This window comes from Rattus norvegicus, chromosome 18 (assembly GCF_036323735.1).
Source record: "Rattus norvegicus strain BN/NHsdMcwi chromosome 18, GRCr8, whole genome shotgun sequence".
Classification (NCBI taxonomy): Eukaryota; Metazoa; Chordata; class Mammalia; order Rodentia; family Muridae; genus Rattus; species Rattus norvegicus.
Window position 1 is genome coordinate 12,841,136 of NC_086036.1, and position 19,504 is coordinate 12,860,639.

General features: G+C 44.3%; 1 protein-coding gene across 1 annotated transcript in view; it reads right to left on the minus strand.

The window, feature by feature from the left end:
* Nucleotides 1–19,084, minus strand: part of Garem1 (GRB2 associated regulator of MAPK1 subtype 1) — a 165,138-nt gene extending 146,054 nt beyond the window's left edge. Inside the window, exon 1 of the mRNA NM_001427249.1 lies at nucleotides 18,595–19,084. Within this exon, the coding sequence (NP_001414178.1) occupies nucleotides 18,595–18,715 (121 nt within the window). The 5' untranslated portion in view covers nucleotides 18,716–19,084. The remainder of the gene's footprint in view (nucleotides 1–18,594) is intronic.
* Nucleotides 19,085–19,504: the final 420 nt, after the last annotated feature.

A 19,504-nucleotide genomic window follows, 5' to 3' on the forward strand; every position in this document is an offset into this window, starting at 1 on the left:
TGGCACAGCACTTCACGCTACCCATTAAAAAGGTGACAATAGGCTGGGATGTGGCTCAGCTGGTAGAGTGCTTGTCTAACAGGCAGGAGCCCGGATCAGGAGTTCAAGGTCATCCTCAGCTACACAGTAAGTTTCAAGCTAGCCTCAGCTACAGTGAGTTTGAAGCTAGCCTCAGCTACATGATACATGAGAATTTCTATCAGGAAAAAAAATGGTGGCATGCAGTAAGGCCAGGTTTATTTCTTCATTTTTCTGATAAATACACAATTTTGAAGGAAGGAGAGTTAATTTGGTGAGAGTGATTAATTACATGTGTGCACACAAAACGTTTTAGAAGCGAATACTCTAGTATAGACCCCCTATGGAGGTCAGGTAAGCAAATGTGTAAGAACCTTTTAAGAGAATGGAGGATAGGAAATGTAAGTCTAATGTCTGAACCTCAGCCAATGGGGAAAACTGCTATTAACTACCTCCCTCTGCCAGTAACTGAAGCTATAAAAAGAACAGCATTACAGCAAGGAAAAGCCTATCTTGCTGTCTGAGGCAGAGACAGGGGAAAAAGAAGGCATTCTAGTTTTCTGAGGACTCAGCAATTTTAGTATGAATCAACATATAACTGACCTGTCCCACATTACAGCAGCGACCCCTTGCAAGGCATCGTCTTTCCTGCTGGGGTAAAAGGAACTGGCTGGGATCGTACTGCAAAATCTAAAGGCACCTTTTAAATCACTAAATGCCAGTCAGCAATTCTGGAGTCTACAAAAGCCACATTCTGTTTAAGTGATTCATTCAACCTGATGGCAGCCATTAGATAAAATTTTAAAGCTGTACCCAGCTGCTACAGAACATATAGGGTTTCGGGGTCTCAGCAGTCGTAGCTGCAGCTTAGTAAGGTTGGCCTTTTCCCACCTTTGAGCTACTCTATTCACACCTGGTCCACGTTATTCATAACTATGCTCACTTGACTTGTAATGACTCCATTCAATCCCCTATTACCATTTGTCTAGTCTTGGACTCTCGGGATGCAGACGCTTCAACATTTAAATGTAACTTCCCTAAAATACCTGTGCCTGGCTGCGGACAATCATGCCGTCTTCTTGAAGCTCCACCATCACTGATCTGGAATCATTCTTGACACATGGTGATATGACTCTTGGAAGTGTGGCAGGAGAACCAGCCACTAACAATGACACGTATCAGGGATCTGAGCTACATCATTTCCGGAGAGAGGCTTTAAGGGACCAAGGAGACCTATTCAGTCTCCTGCTTCAACAGTGTGGACGCACGGTTATGGGGACTCCAAACCTAGGGCCTACAGTGAGAGGAGGAATTGGGGGGAGGAGGGCAGGGAGTAGCCAATTTGTGAGAAATCCATAAACCACTAGTTTTTCCTTTAATTTTTATTCAGCTATTCAGAGCGCTGGGGACTGAGTGGCGCAAACGGCCATAGGCTTTATCTTTCCTTGTATCCACAGCCTAATCTTTTCTGTTTGAAAACACACACCTTCTGGAGTTGTCTTGCTAACATTCACCTGCAGCCTATTTTTTGGTCATTTCTGATACAGAACTGGCACAAAGTCAGTAATCTTGGGTCACCTTCTGCATGGCTCTCCACATCTGCTCTGGGCTACAGGCCACATGTTTTCTTCACTATATAATCCTATGGCTTCCAAATATTCTTTCTCACCCCCTGCCTTGTATTGCTATAAATGATGTTTCAAGAAAACAATCCTCATAAAAAACAAATCTAGACAGCTCTACCCTTGCAGCCCTTTCATGTTTCCCGACTACATTCTGAGACTTTTCTCTGACCTGTGTGGCTGCCTAGTCTTATAATATGCATTATTTTCAGTTTTGACACTGACACTCACCAATGCATCTAGTGTCACTTGTGTCTTGGACGTAGCTCAACATTATGGGCTACTGGTGTTGCCACAGGTGAACCCCAAATTTCAGTATGCTACAGCTCCTCGAAATCTGTTTCCAACTTGTCTATAGGGCCTCATTTCCTCTCTCAGATGCCTGTGTTTCGGTTGCTCTGAAGCTCTGTCAGGAATACAACTCTGCCTGTTCTAAACAGAGCAAAATTCTATTCATGCTTTGATGACTAGCTCACTGGTCAAATGATGCCTTCTGAATGGCTGCTCAAGAGTCCTTGGCAAAATTAACTGACCCTGAGATGAAGCATTTCCCTCTCTCTGTCTCAGGGGTAAGAGTTAACTGTCTAAGACTGCACCTAGCGGGTGGCCCTGCGAACCTCCTCTGGGTCGACTCCACCTTTGTTTATCTCTGTGCTTCCAGCTCTTGGTACTGTGTGTATCAGATAGCAATTGCAGGATCCACAGCTTATAAATGAATAGCACTGTGTAAACCGCCTACCATACTCCCACTCGCACATCCTATTGATGGATGTTAGGGTAAAGTCTATGTGCGTCTATATTTATAACTTCTATTTTTAAAAACCTTGCATTACTTAACTATGGGCCAACAGAACTTGTGTGTGAGTGTCTGAGTGCTTGAGTGTCCGGGTAGGCACAGCAGTTTTCTGGGAGTGCTATAATAAATTATTATGAACTGGATAATCTAAAGCAACAGAAATTCATTCCTTCCCCATTTTGGAGGCCAAATCCAAACTTCATTACTGAGCAGGACCATTCCTATGAGTTTTCTACCTCTGTTTCCCACCTCATCTCCCTTCTAATGGCACCAGTAAACCTGACTTACTTGGAAACTCTCCAGTTTCTGCCTCCATGGTCACACTGCCCACTGCATTCCAAATCTCACTCAGTTCTCCTTCTTTCTCTTACAAGGATGCTTACTAAGGCTTTTACAAACCTATCAGGTGGATGCCTTCATCTCATGATTGTCAATTGCATCTGCAAAGACTTTATCTAAGTGAGGGAACATAAGAAGGGATTTAGACTTAGACATATCTTTATTTGGGATGGGTTGTGCCCACTCAACTACACTGTGTGTATGTTTGTGTGTATGTTATACCACAAAAGGAATCCTTGGGCTGGTGAGAGGGCTCTGAGGGGCTGGGAGGAGCACTTGAGTGCAGGCCTGAGCACTTGAGTGTCATCCCAAGTCCTACAAGGTAGCAGGAGAGAATCATCTCCCAAGAGCTGTTCTCTGATCCTCACAAACAGATGTACACACACACACACACACACACACACACACACACACACACACACCCCTTACCTAACAGTTTCCCTCTTCTTAGCTTTCTGTTACTATAAAAACACTTACTTGAAATAATTAACTTATAACAAAAGGCTATATTTGTCTACTGTCTTGGACAGTCTACTTCATTGGTTGCCCCTGTTGTTCTGGGGCCCATGCAAGGCTCCATCATGGCACAAGCATACAGCAAATAAAATCATTCAGTCTGTATCCAGAAGCAAAACAGCAGGAAAGGATCCTACAATGGCCCAGCACAGTAACTTGAAGTATTTTCATCAGGCCCTACCTTTTACAGTTTCCATGGCCTCCTGACAGCACCAAGCTGAGGCCTAGGTCTTTAAGAGGGCCTCTGGGAAACATCCCAGATCTACATCATAGCATTCCCCATTAGAGATGGATGATTCAGGGACAACGTCAACTTAGGTTATAGCTATCCTCTACTGGGGCACTCATGCCTTTGTATCCCATGTTTCCTCTGAATACTGAAGGACTCATCAGAAAGACATCCCATAGGATGACCATAATTCATGCCATCTGGGACATTAACATCCCAGATGTAAGATGATCATTATTTTACAACAACCAAGACAGAGGAGACACCATTGTTTTAATTACGTCACACCACTAATTATAAAACATATTCTGATTAAAAACATGAACTTCAGAATTGATGAATATGTTACGTCCACTTTGGGATATGTTCCCACAACACGTGGAAAGTTCAAATAGCTTTTGATGAAATAGTGTAACTAAATCTCAATGATCTAGCAACAAAATTTCAACATTATGTTGTTTTCATCAGTACAATTTCTTCCCATACAGCTAATACAAACAGATATAATCTTAGATGGGAGGTGCCTTTAAGAATTAAGTGTGAAAAGTCAGAACCTTAGAAAACTCTAGAATATATACTTGTATGAATACAACTTCATATAACACACACACACATATATATGTATATACGTATATATACATATATATTTGACAATCATGAGATGAAAGTATCAACCTGATAGGTTTGTAAAACCATTAGTAAGCATCCTTGTAAGAATATATATATATATATATATATATATATATATATATCCTGTCAATATGCAGGTGAAGGCAGGTGTAATATAAGATCAGGGTCTGTTATTAGGCAGTGAAAAAAGAAGGCGGGCTGAGAATTTCAGAGACAGGACAGAGAGGGACAGAAGGACAGAGGAGATGGAGGATGAACCAGATCCACTTGGCGTTAAGGTAGCTAAGAATAGCATAGAAGGGATAGAATAATACAGGACAATTCGTCCATTGTAGGCAGACAGCTTGCATCAATATCAATTGGCTCTGAGTTCACCGTATGGGTGTTTGTGGGTTGAGAATTTAGTGATATAAATCTGACTGATAAGTTACAAGCCTCTAGAGTTTTGATTCACTGGGTTATGGGGATTTGTGACAGCTGCAGAGGACGGATTGTTGGGAAGGTACAGCGGGTTCGGAGGCAGGTGAACAGGGAAGACTGGGGCTTGCATCAGCCAATGGGGGAGAGGGAACTGTGTTACTAGAGTGTAGCCGGCGATAGCATGGATTGTTTTTTAATATTGCATGCAACATATATACATACCATACACATATATACATATATACATACTACATACACACACATACATATATACATACACACACACACACACACACACACACACACACATATATATATATATATATATATATATATATATATATATATATATATATATGAAAACCATTTAAAAGTCTCTAAATCCTTTGAGCTATAGCGGGAAGGGAGAGATTCTGGAATTAAGATATTTGTCTTGCCCAGACCTGCTAGAACACTGTAGAGTGAAGAATGAAGGGAGTGCACGTGTGCACGTATCATGTAATCCCAACAAACCTGGGGAGAGTCATTCACTTGGACTTCTAATCTATCATTTGGGACATCAACACTAGTCCCTGTGTAACCTATGATGGGAGGGGAAGTCTGAATTTCTGCTCGCAGCTTAGAAGTACAAATCTAGAAGGAAATAAAATGTAAGTACGTTCTATTCTACCTTCCGAAAGTTCCTCAGGGAACTCAGGGTCGAGAGTCTGCTGGAACTTTACACAAGACATAGGCAATAGACAAAGTTTCAGTCACGACTCTGAGTTCCCTTGCATCATTTATTCAGATGCTGTGAAGTTTGAAACTGAGGTATGAGGCAATGTTAACAACGATTTTGGGGTAGAGAAACAAAATGTAAGAGAAATTTAAGCCTTTAGAAATCAACAAGGGTAGGTCACTGTGGAGTCCAAGGGAGGCAGAAATATACCATTAAGAACAGTGTGCTAGCGTGGGCCCCTTGTTTGTACCAAAAATAACAGAAGCACATGCTTAACTATAGAATCTAAAAGCAAGTACAAGTTGCAACCCCCTCCTAAATTACAATTCCTCCCTCACCCCTTCTCTTACACACACACACACACACACACACACACACACACACACACACACACACACACACACAGAGTGTGCAAACACACTCACAGTAGCTTAGTAGAGAATTTAAGACAAACTCTTCCCTGGAGAAAGCCTACTGCCAAAGCACATCTGGGTTCTGCTTCCAGATGGCATTTTACAAGTTCCTATCGCTTCCAAACCTCACCAGGGCAACCCTGCTTCAAAAGGAATTTAATTTTTCCTTGCACAAAAAACTATTGGGTCTCCCATGGCTACTGCATGAGAAGAACACATCGATACTAGAGAGACAGATCTTCTATGACTTTTCTTTAGTGAATAAAGAGATTGTTTTCAGATTTCATTAACCTTTAATGTTCTTGGAACACAGCCCAGGGAAATCTCTAAAAGACAGGTGTGGCTCAAGTGTGTTTCCCTATTGTTAAAAAGCAAAATAAATTCAACAAAGATAGTTCATATCAGTAGTAAACAGATTTTTTTTAAATAACTGGGCTCACATAACAGCAGCCTGTAAGAAAATAGAAATCTTACATCATATGCAAAAATTAATTCCAGATGGACTGAAGACAAATTTGAAATGTTCAAATCTTCCTAAACAATCTAAAGGACTACATGCACAATCCATGTTTCCAGGTAGATATCCTTAATCAGGATTAAAAACAAAACAAGAGATTGTCTATCTAAAACATGTTAAATGGAATAATGCAAAGTTAGCAGAGCAGATAGATGTAAATAAAAATATCCCCCAGAGAATACAAACCCTATCTAGAGGAGCAGTGAGATGATGTAGTGGCCAGAGATGCTGTCCAGCTTGAGGATTTGACTCCAATGCCTAGGACCCTCTGCCCTACACATGCACATGCCTTGGTATATAAACAACACACTGGGTAAATGGGGATACAGGGTGAATAGAAAGCAAGTATGAAGAGCACACACTGGATGTTCAAGTAGACCACAGCATGGTGGTCTGAATAAGAATGCCCAATAGATAAACTTGAATGCTTGGTCACCAAAGAGTGATACCATTTGAACAGATTAGAAGGATTGGGAGGTATAGCCTTGTTGGAGGCAGTGTGTCACTGGGCACTGGGCCTTTGAGGTTTCAAAAGCCTAAACCAAGCCTAGAGTCTCTCTCTGCTTATAGATCGGGATGCAGTTCTCAGCAACTTCCCCAACACCACGCCTGCTTGCTGCCATGCTCCCTGCCATGATCATGATGAACTAAACCTCTGAAACTGTAAGCAAGCCCCCAATTAAATGCTTTCTTTTTTATAAGAGTTGCCTTGATCATGCTGTCTTTTTACAGCAACAGAACCATGACTAAGGGCTATGGACAGACAAGGTTTCAAGGGTGGGAGGGCTTGGTGTAAAGGATGAATTAGGACAGTAGATTCTACATGACACCGGCACTTATGCACACTATCTTCCTCCCCACTCTCTAGGCTCCACATTCAACTCTACATAAGATACTCAGATTACTATCTTCCAGTTAAAACAAAGAAAAACAGAGCATGGGGATGGAAGGGAGAGCAAAAGATGAAACACGGCAAGACTGGAAAGAGCTACAGCATCCACCGTGTAGTAATTGGGAGGCTCTTCCTCTGGCAATAAAAGATATTCTTTCAGCAACTGTCACCTCCACACGCTGATAGATAAAGCTGCTAATAAAGGCCTTCAGTGCTAAGTTGGCAGACTGAGACAATATCATTTCCTGTCAGTCACTGGCCTATACAGAGAGAACTGAGACAGACTCTTCCAACTGCCTTCTCCACAGACTGCATGGGAAGACATTTTGCACAGATGTTCACCAGAAGACAAATGACATTCAAGCTCTCATATTAGCTTGTCCCCATGACTTGCAGTGCTCCGTGAATTTCTATCATTCAGCCTTGAGTACCAGTGTTTAGACTCCTGGCTGTAACACTTTGAAGCAACGACAGTCTGGCTCACATAACTGGCCCAAACATCAGTCTGGGTGTGTTATTATGGACCACATGCACAAAACAATACATGCAGTATTTCTAAACTCATCATGACTATTCAACTGCAAAATCAGAGCTAACAGCTACTTAATAATAGAAGAAAAACAGAAAGAAAATTTAGAAAGTGATTAGCCCCTATGAAATTTGAGATTATCCCATAAACATCCCATAGAAACCAGTATAAAGTTATAATTTTTTTGTTATTTTGATTACAAGATCTTTACAAAAGTTTTATTAACAAAAATCTCAGGAAGTTCACACAAAAATATATTATTGAGGCTAACTTAACAGTAACCAAAGAAACATTAATACAAATGAAAAAAGGCATGCTTTTTTTTTAATTATCTAAATTAGCAAAGACTAAGAAATGACTATGACAGTCGGTGGCGTGTGAAGTGACAGTCATACTTGTCACAGTCTCAGTGTTTCCTGATGCAACTTACCAACACTCATGAACTTTTTTGGGAGGGAGCCTCAAACAATGATGTGATAAGAAACTACCAATTTAAGTACAAAAGTGTTCTCAAAGACAGCATACTCAAAGGGAGTGTCTCTCAGTAGGAAAATGGTCGAAAAACGAATGATCACTCCTAAGACAGAAGCCCATTAATCTTAGCAGTTTTGCCTTCCAGCAGTAACAAAGTAGAGTGCAGCAGAGTGTGTAGCTGACGGAGAGGCAGTTTGGTCCTGCTTTCACATTCTTACCTGCTCCTTACACTCCGTACCTGCCTAATACCAACTGTCACGTAACAGTTAATATGTCCTCTGAGTTTAAAGCCAATATTCACTCTGCCTTCTTCTATATTTTCCAAATTTCCTATGATGATGAAAATAGAAAATACTACTTTGAATACAGCTATCACACCTTTCTTTCCAAAAGGACCAGAGTAGGGAAACGCTTCTCTCAAGAGTTATACAGTTATTCCACAAGTGTATCAAGACAGGGAAAATGGGAAAACTGTGCCAGGCCAAGCAGTGGTGGCTGTGTGACCACCGTTCCTTAAAGACACAGCTCTCCCTGTGCTTTTCATACAGCTCTTTCAGCTCTAATAACAGGTTTCTTTGCTGAGGATGTAGCTGATGGGAGATTACTTACCTAACATGAATAAGCTCTAATTATCCCCACCCCCAAACAAACAAACAAACAAACAACAGACAGGCTTGTTAAATGCAGGGGAGACGTCAGGGAGCCGGGCTGTTTTAAAACCTTTCTGAGTAACAGACGTCTCTAATGGGCGTCCATCTCCTGCCACAGGTCAGACTCTCTGCCTTTGTGTTCTCCCACATCAAAGTGCCAAAGCCCTGACCAACAAGATGTCAGTGAAAGGAGGTGAGGAGCTAGGAGGAAATACCCTTTGCCCTTCTTGCTACATGGGATGCAACAGCTAGGGCTCCAGCAGCCATTCGGAACCATGAGGTCACCTTGACAGGAACAACAGCTTGAAGGAGACAGAGCAAAAAGGCGCAACAGTGTAAGTCTTAAACTCTGGTCTAGCATGTCAGCCCTGACGATATAGAGAAAGGCTTGTCCATGCTGCGTAAGTCACTCTGTGTGTGCGCGCGTAGTTCGATATGACTGAAATTAACCTTGGCTGATGTACAGTAACCAGGATAAATGAGCTTCTGAAATTTTTGCCGAACCTGTCTACTCTGGCTCCATTTTAACCGGCCAAAACACGAGACCAAAATAAACAGGAAAAAAAAAAAATAAGGGAGCCTCTTAATAAAGCTTCCTGTGACTTGTTATTTTTAAGTAGGTAATCTGAACCTTCTAGAACACTTCTATCTCACATACACGCATGTGCCTCTCTCCCAGCTAACTAAGTTGCTGTTTAACTTGGGCCTGGAGCTTAACTGATTTTGTGGGACGTTGGCCCCAAGGTAGAAATGAATGCTGAGATATCCTAAACGTGAACGCCCAGAACAGTTTGTGATGAAAGACCCACGACCATAGCAAGGACAGAAATGAAAGGGGATGGAGACCTTTGTTCCGTGGCTCTGACCATTCTTGCGGTCCACTGTGACTATAACAGAACGGTGCTCCGAAGTGAGCATCACTTGTGGAAGAAGCTGAACTAGCAGAGGTGGGCATTCACGTGTTATGCAAGGTTTTCTCAGGGAGTTCTTTAACCTTTTTATGAATGGATGGCAGTCTCCAAGAACCAGTGCTTGTAACTGTCTACATGGTGGTACACATGATTAGAAACAGTGGTGCTACAGAAAGGGGGTGACTCTGGCCTGCTATTCTGAGTATGTAAATCTAGTCCCCTGAGTTTCATTTCTAACATCATGAAGTCTGGTATTAAAGAAGCTATCGTCTTAATAAAGGGGAAAGAAAGTGTCTGGCTGAGGAAGTTTTTCTCCAGTGAGTTAAGAAAATAAGGCAGCAGACAGTATATCTGAACTCTTCCCAGGGATCTACACAGAGACACTACTCAAACAACTGCATTCTCCTCTGTGCTGTTACTAGGCTTGAACTCAGTAACTTGCAGTGCATGGTCAGTATTACCCAGAATAACAAGTGTCTCCACAGTGCTGGGAATTCATATTGCATTGTAAATTCAACAATATGGTATTTATTAAACAAGCATTAAGCCACCAAAGCCCAAGCGGCGTTTAACCACTTCAGTCTGGGAATCGATTGAGATGCCTTGCCTGTACTTGAGAGGCAATGCATCACGGTGCTGCGAAGGGCTTCGGAGTACTTTTCCTTCCACAGAATACTCCTTCAAGGGCATAAAAGGAAACTCATTGTCTGGGATTAAGACACTACAGTCAGTCTTGTGGCTATTCTAGGAAGAGACAACTGTACCAAATTAGCAATTACAGTCTTGTAGCACATTTCAACCAAGTGGTTTGCTTTGCTTAGAAATAAAATTGCTAGTGTCCATGGTGAGACCCTGGGTGGCTGAACAGATGACTGCCTCATTGGACCTTCCTTTCTCCAAGTGATGACTAGTCTCAAAGATTCCGGCACTCTGACGCACCCACATGGGGACCGTGTGAGCGGCGTAATGACATCAAAGTTAAAATTCAAAGGCATGGACAGTGCAACATGTACAGTCACCCTCATTTTAGCATAGCACGTGGTTTATTCATCCAGCAACTTTTTATTTACCCTGAAAATAAATTGCAATTTCTTGAGAGAATTTATTTAAAATACTACAACTAACGGCTATTGCAGGCCTGTCTTAGGCCACACAGTTCTTAACACTGAAATTTGCCCATTCACTTATTAAGTGCTTACTCAGAGCTTCCTGCAGGACGGGCTCTGTGCTACGAGCTGAGACATAGTAATAACTCTGGGTTTCTTTAACCTGCAGTTGGAGAAAAGGTTCTTGTGGATTTCAGAGTAGAGGTGGGTAGGGAAGTGGGGGAGGCTTTTCATGTGAGAATATGCCAGGAAAGAGTTAATCTCCAGAAATGTAAAACCTTTTGCTATTCTTTACGAATGACGAAATATGTAAACTGTGAGTGGAAGTTACCTTTCATTTTGTACACAAGAGTTGGTGTACTAAAGACTGAGGGTCCTGCTAAGACCAGAGGGGGGTTATGAGTCTTCCACAAGCTATGGTTTAGGAAGTGAAAAGACAGATCCCTCAGGGAGAGCCAACAAAAATAAATGACTTTACAAGCTGGCCTACAAGAACTGGCTATTTTAGTAAGGCCGTCAACGAGAGAAAGAGACCCAAAATATGCCCTCTTCAACTGAGACAGAGGCTAGCAACATTCAAGCACTTCCCCAGATTCTCAATGCCGGTGTGGAAATGGATTTCATGTAAAACTTTCAAAACAGCCAGGGTACTTAAAAAACAATGACACTAAAGTGGCTGTGCCCACTCTCAACTCACGGATCTAAGGGTTTATCCCTGTCCACTGCCTAAGACAACATCCTCCCCCATCCCGAGTTCGCCATTTTCAGACATGGCCAGCACGCAGGATATATCAGAACTGGGAGAAAGTGAAAAGTATACCCCGTATGAGAGCACATGAAATGGGCTTTCTTATCATTTACCTGGCATTCAGAACTAACCACAGCCACTAAAAAAGGCCACCCATAGCCCAAACTGTGAAAAGACACCTGCAGATGTTCGAATGTCTAGCCCTTTGCTTTGGTACCACTTGGGCAGACCCACATGTGGCCCTGGTTCAGTTAAGAATCCCTCCCTGACCTTTGGTCCGGCCTCTCAGCCCAATCATGGTTCATTCACAACACTTTCTCACTGATAAAGACTTCACTCCGTTCCATAACCTGCAGATATCTATGACACCTGTAAATCACAGAAAAAACAGGCCAAGCCACCCGGAGCATCTCCTGATTCTCGATGCCATAACACGTCACTCCAGTTCCTTCATGAGCGATACATGCAGACGTCTCCATCTGAACACATGTAAGCATCCCTATGCCAACCTTACATACACATACAAACCGTGAGGCAATACACAGGAAACGCTTATATGCTATTGCAGTATGTTGCACTAATGCCCAAAATAAGCAGGTACACAGACCGTTTCCTCCACGAGGAACAGAGCTTTTCTCAGTAGTACAATTCTCACAGGGAATTGCACAGTCTGAGCCTAACGAATTAGTATTATAGGATCATTTATAGCACACATTGGAGGCGGTTATGTCTATTTTTCCTTCATGAAAAACCTACAAATGAAAGAAATGAAGAGATCTAACTGAGATCGTACAGTTACAAAACAGTAGTTACTGATTCTGACTTCAACACCATTACACACCATTGTTCTGTCCCTGGGTTTGTATATGCACCCTCTGTATTGGAAATGAACTTCCAGGGAGAAGTGAAGCCATAAAATAAGCATATATACATATGTTCTCTATGCTGTTGATTTCGCAAGGCATGCATGTGCGTGCTAACAACCCCCCCACCCATGTCAATCACAGAGCACACTTTCAGAACTTATATGAATTTCAGAGACAAAACATGGACTTAGAAGGCTCTCTGACATTTATAAGCAGGCATTACTGAGAGGCACTTGGGTTCTATATGTGAGTTCATTTCCAGAGAGAACCAACTACAGGCCAAAGACTTACTCTGAATGTGGGTGGCACTGCACTAGGGGCTGGGATCCAGCCTGAAAACAAAGGGAACCAGGAGAAAGTCATCTGGGTGTCACCGATCTTCTCCTCCTGAGTCCTGATCCGTAGGGATGAGAGCGAGCAGCTGTCAAAAGCTCTCATTTCTTCCCATGGTGACTAGCACACCTCAGACTGCGAGCCCAAATAAACCTCTCCTGCCTTAAGCCTCTTCTTTGTTGGATACCAGGCCATAGAGGTGGAGAGTGACTAATACAAAGAGGTAGGAGACTCAAGCTGTCTTCGTTACCTGTCTCCAACTTGATCGCCTTCTTCTTCTCTCCATCACTGAGGACAGCCTAGGACTTCCTTTTCCTTTTGGAAGACAAAGCCTTGAACTATTTTTTTATTATCCTATATTGGTATTCTTCAAACCTGGGTTTGTGTTCAAAGGCAAAGGCAATACTTTGTAAGGGTCCACCTTCAAAGCTACAGAATAATGCATTTCCACATTTCCTACTTCCAAAGATAATTATTGAAAGCATCACCCACTTAAGTCAAGTAACTCATACAGTATTGTTTTCTCCCAGATCTTTCTAAAATACACTGGGCGGGGACACAAAGGAAACATGGAAAGTGTTGACACAAGTTGAGGGGTGAAAGTCTCCAGCATCTGAGTGACACTTTTTGTAGCTTAGGAAATTCTGTGTGCTCTGGGGAAGGCTCAGGAATGAGCCCAGGGCCTCTGACATGCTAAGTGCTCCATCACTGAACCGCACTCCCAGCCCTGAGTTCTTTGTTTGGTAAAAGCTTTGGTGGATAAAGGGACTTGCCACAGAAGCCTGCCAAGCCTCCAAGCCCCAGAACTCACAGAGGAAGGTGAAAAGTCAGACCCAGTACTGCTAGCGCCGAACTCTGACCTCTAGTACCGTGCATACCTGTCACAAATAATACGGCCGCCTTTGTTAACATCTGGAATTTTTCAAAATCTAAAAGTCTGATGGTATAAAAAAAAGTACAAAATGCTGTATTCCAATTTGCTTTGTTTGTTTCAGAACGTGCGACAGAGTGATCAATAAAGCCATTTTGAACACTAAGGGAGACTGAGTCAGGACATTATTCTGGGTGCGAGGAGGCAGAAGCACGGATTTAAGAACATGAGGAAAAGGTACAAAGTTTTAACAGCTCAAGGACTTATTCATGCTTCTTTAAAATAAAGATCGAAGGCTGGGAAAGACTCTGTGGGTAAAGGTGCCTGCTGCCAAGTCTGAGGGCCTGAGCTTGAGCTCCTAAACCCAAGAGGTGGAAGGAGAGAACCAAATTCTACAAGCTGTCCTCTGACCTCCACACTCACACTGTGGTGCAAGCATGCACACAACACACACGCACACACACATACACACACGTGCTCGCACAGACAGACACACATACACACATACACGCGCACGCACACACACACATACACACATACATTCACACACATACACACACAAACATACACACATATACACACACATACATACACACACATACACACGCACAAACATACACACATATACACACACATACACACACGTGTACACACACATACACACGCATACACATGCACACACATGCACGCACATACATACACACATACACACACATACACACACACAAATGTGATAAAAGTAATATGGAACACTGGGAATCAAATACAGATTCTACTAGAGCTTATGAAATGATATGATGATGTATCTTAAAATATCGATATTTATAATATGTTGCATATTTTTTTCATTTAAAACGAAGGAAAAGTTTTAAAGAACAAGTTTAGAACCTACTTAGGGTACTCGAGTTCTTAAAGGGAAAAGAGAGAGAGAGAGAGAGAGAGAGAGAGAGAGAGAGAGAGAGAGAAAGAGAGGAAGGAAGAAGGGGGGAGGGAAGAAAATTCCAAGCTTAAGACTTTTGCAAGAAGAAGTAGATGATAGCTCTCCATAGACCCAGTTTTGCTGGAGTGGAGCAGCTCTGTCCTCTTCCTGGTTCTGAATGAATTCATGGAATCTGATCCTATAAACAGTTTACAAGACTACGACTATTTAAAATACCTGACAGTCAACGAGTCAATAACTGGGGCTGGCCTCTGCTGATCACACACATCCTATCAACTCCCCAGGGAGAACAACTGCAGTCTTTTCCTTCAGAGTCTCCAGAAAGACTCGGGAGGTAAAACCTAGGAAGTCTCACCAATTTTGTATTTACCTCTCAAAGGTAAATTTCTTCACTGGAGAGCAGGTAAGATGGCCCATTGGGTAAAGGCACTTGCTGCAAAGCCAGATGACCTGAAGCCCATACCCCAGGCCCACATGGTAGCTGGAGAGAACTGACTCCCCTAGGGTGTCCTCCAACATCCACATGTACAATGTGGTATGTATGCCTGCGCGCGCGCACACACACACACACACACACACACACACACACACACACACACACCACCCCCCCCAGAGAGAGAGAGATTCGCATATACATATGAATAAATAAATGTAATTTAAAATTTTCATCATAGGACATATCAAATTAAATGCATCTAATTGGCCTGGCTCATGCAAAGAATTGGAAAATTCTTCATGTACTGTCAAGCTACACTTTTTAAATACTAACTGTACAAAGAAGTTATTTGAACAGATACAACAAACGCGAGCCCCACATGCCACTTGTTTCCTTCTCTCCAACTTTTTCCCTCTGTAACCTCCCTTCTTCCCTTCCCAGCCCCTCCTTGGAGAAGCAGAAAGCCATCTAAATATGATGGATGACGCCAGCACTTAATTCCATGTCTACACCGTTTTAAAAATATTGACTTTCTGGTCCTTATGCTTTCAGAGACAGTGAGGCTATTTAGAGCAGGAGTCAGACCTGGCCCGTCCCACTCCCTTCTCTCAGGAGGAGGCAGCGCAGTCTGCACTGAGGGGCACAAAGACTGCTGGAAATCCCACTGCTCATTTCGAGTCTTTTGTTCAACCTCTGAGTCTACACCCTCCCCCCCCCCCAAATCCTTAAAGCAGGGCTGCTAGGAGCGAAGACAACGTGTGCAACATGTGGAAACACACCTGCATGCAACAGGCAGCCGGTGAGCAAGACCCATGAATCCAACTTTCCAGTGTTCTTGGACCCTGTAAAGGCAGCCCCTCTCTACCTCCCTCTTACCATAATGTCCGTTTGGGGCTTGTTCTCTATTTCTTTCTGGTTTCCTTTAAGACAAACGATTTGGAGAATGACTACTTTTCATGTCTGTGAGTGTGTGTGCATGCATACATGTGTGTAAAATGTTCTCGTAGCATTAAATCTGGCTAAAACACACACACACACACACACACACACACACACACACACACACACACACACACACACACAAAGATTAGACTTTATAGATCCTGAGAGTTTTCCTGTGGCATTTGAAAATAAGGCAGCAATGTCCTTAACGTGTCTTCAACGCTGTAGTGACTCATGTTTGCGGGAGGAATCTATGACTTGGCTCTTTTAAAGTCTACCCAAATTGAACTGTTAAAATAACACGTGCCCTGTCCCCATTAGATTAGCAAAAACTTAGGAAGTAAACAAAGAGTCCTACTATAGTAAGGATGTGGGCCCGGTTGTATTCTCACAATGCCTATGTTTTCAGGAGTATAACCTTTGGTCTCTAGAGGAAAGGCAACTGTATCACAAGTTTTGAAGGGACGCCTGTACATTGAGCAAGCCAGGAATGCATTCTCACTCCCAAACAAACCTGTGTACAGGAATGCTCATAATCTCGGAACTTACAAATAGTAAGGAGGAGGAGGAGGAGGGGGAGGAGGAGGAGGAGGAGGAGGAAGAGGAAGAGGAGGAGCAGCAGGAGCAGCAGCAGCAGCAGCAGCAGCAGCAGCAGCAGCTTAGTGTTCATCAATAGAGGATCAGATAGATAATGTGTTATAGCTATTCCCAAGGAATATCATGCAGATGTTAAAATTAATGCTAATAAAAAGGAGGTGGGGCTGGTTAATGAAGGAATCAGGTATAAGATAGTCCTGGCTACAAGTATGAATTTAGTGTGCTGAAGTGATTCTCAAGTGGTAATCACAAGAGGAATTTACAACAAAGAACTAGAGTCACACATGGTGACCAAATTCATCCCAGGCCTTGAAAGGACAGTGTTAAGGACTTGTAGCTCACATCCTCATTTGAAAAGGAGCGTGGGGTGAGCTCAGTGCTGATGTGGATCCTTTGACTGAATGACAGGGATAGGAAAGTGGAGAATGGAACTTTAGAAGTGATGTCTGAGGCGATACACGGCCTCTTTGCACTTGGCGGAAGCCCAGGTGATTTTCACACGGAATGCAGCAATGCTCTCTTGCCTGGTTAAGAAGTTTTGGCAGAGTTTGCAGAATGAGGGAAGGTCTGGGAATGGAAAGGTAAAGAGTCACAACCTGCCAAAACACACAATTCTTCACAGTGGAGGAGGAAGTAAAACTGTGAACACACACACGCACACGCACACACACCCACATGCAACACACACACACACACACACACACACACACACACGGGTGCGCACGCACACGTCTGCATATACATACTAAAGCATGACACACTTTGCCAAGCAGAAATGCTTCAATGTGCCATCTGTCCTCCCCTGGATTCAACAGTATTACCATTGCACACTTCATTCCTAGTTCAAAGACGAGTTTATTCCCAGTGCCCACCACAACCACCGCTTCCAGCAGACAAGGGCAGCAAGAACGCCAGTGTTTTCCAGCTTCTACAAACTTTCTTACATGTTAATTCTCTTGTCGGTGTTTCTAATGTCTAATTTTACTCCACAGGCAAGAAATAAAATAGGAATTTCTTGGGGGCACTTATACATCTCAGGTGAAACACTCTTACTCTAGAAAACAAGGAATGAAGCAAGTGCCTGTCACTGGAAAAAATCCTTCTACTCAGACCTATTTTGATCCGGCTTGTGTGTGGCCACAGCTCTCTGTCTATGTGCCTGCCTGCTACCGACCTGGTGCCCCACTACCCTGTACAGCAGACCAGACTTCTTCCTATCATCTGCAGTCCCATGAAGATAAACCTGATGAGGTTATAGTGCAAAAAGCCAGACGCAATTTAATCACCCCCGTTCAATGTCACAACTCTCAATTCAAAGGTGTCCACTTGACTGCCACTACATATTTGCTTGCAGATGTCACAGTGCAGAATAATCTGTGCGTGTGTGGTGGTGGTGGTGGGGGATTCTTGGTTGTTTTCTCGAGGTCAGTTTCAGGAAATACTGGCATTTCTTGGTTCAAAGCTCAGATTGCAAATCAATATGTTTTAGTGGCTTAATTTTTCTTTCTAAGCTGGGAGAGCACTAAGCTAATAATTAACCTTAAACATACCATCACTTCTGCTAAAGATATTTTCTGCACACAGCCCCAAATCACTCGTTGTTGGGTTAAACAGAATAGATGAGCTGTAAAAAGAGGTCGCCAAGAAACGAGATTCTTTTCATTGGGTCACCTGGGAGCTTTTTCTCTGAAATCTGCAGCTTCTGGGTAAACACAGAGAGGGCGGGTAGGAGAGAGCACCCCAAGCAAGATACCACCCAGAGTCCAATTATTTTCGTCAGAAAGTTGCCTAAGATAACTTCAAGATTCCCAGATTGAGTAATTCTTGCGTCCAAGATTACTATCTGTAGGTTTCCACGATGTAAGGAAGGTGTCCTTATTAACTGCACTGCAAGGGTTCTGATTTGCACCTCTCCCGGCGGCGACGGCTGCTGCTGGGGAGAGTGGAGAGCAACGCGCCAGAGCTGCGGCAGCCTCTTGGGCCAACTAGACGGCTAGGGGCGAGGACAGACCCTCCAACACCCCCCACCCCCACCACCGGTCCCACCCTTCCTGGCAACCGTGCGCCCCGCAGGCACTCACCGCTGTCCAGCCGCGCGATCTGGGGCAGCCGGTAGGTGCTGACCAGCAGGTCGAGCGGCATAGCCACTGGGCTCCACTTCACATCCTTGAGGCTGCAGCCCAACGAGGGCGACGGGTCCATCTTCCCCGCCTCCTCCGGCCCCGCGCTCCGGCGCCCGCGCCACCGCTGGCTGGCTGGGGACTCCGTACTCCCGCCGCGGGCAGCCGGACAGCGAGGCACAGCGGCGGGGACGCTGGCGCCCGGCTTCAGCAGCCACACCGAGGCATGGCTGGCGCCCCGCGCCCTCAAGCCAGGAGAGCACTACAGGCGGCCCGGCTAGCTGCGGCGGCTCCCGCTCCGCCTCCGTCTCCCTTGGCCCCGGCTCTGCAATTGCGGCGGCCAGCCGCTCGCCTCCTCCTCCTCGGCCCTCTCCTAGCCTCCGCCTCGAGCACAGTGTGAGGAGGAGCCGCGGGTCCGAAGAACGCCATAGCAGCGCTCCCGGCACTGACTAATCAACAAGGTGCAAGGGACGCCTGCGCAGCCCGCCCCGGCACCGCCCCCGCGCCCGCCTCCCCTTAGGAGGCTCCGCCTTCCTGGAGCATAGGCTCCACCTCCTCAAGGAGGCCTGGCCTCTTTAACTCGGTCCCCGCCCCACGACACTAGCTCTACCCCTCTGAAGCTCGGGCTCTGCTTCCCTGGAACTCGGGCTCCACCTTCACTAGCTCCGCCTCCCTCCCAGTAGGCTCGGCTTTCCACATATCCCGCCCCTACATGACCACACCTTCTCATAGCTCCTCCTTCCCACCATAGCCACGCCCCTTCGTTAATATTCTTCAGGCCCCGCCTCTCGAAGCCCCGCCCCCTGCAGGCTCCGCCTTCGCACATTTACTGGCTAGGCGCTCTGTCTCCCTTCGAGGCGGCTCCCGGGAC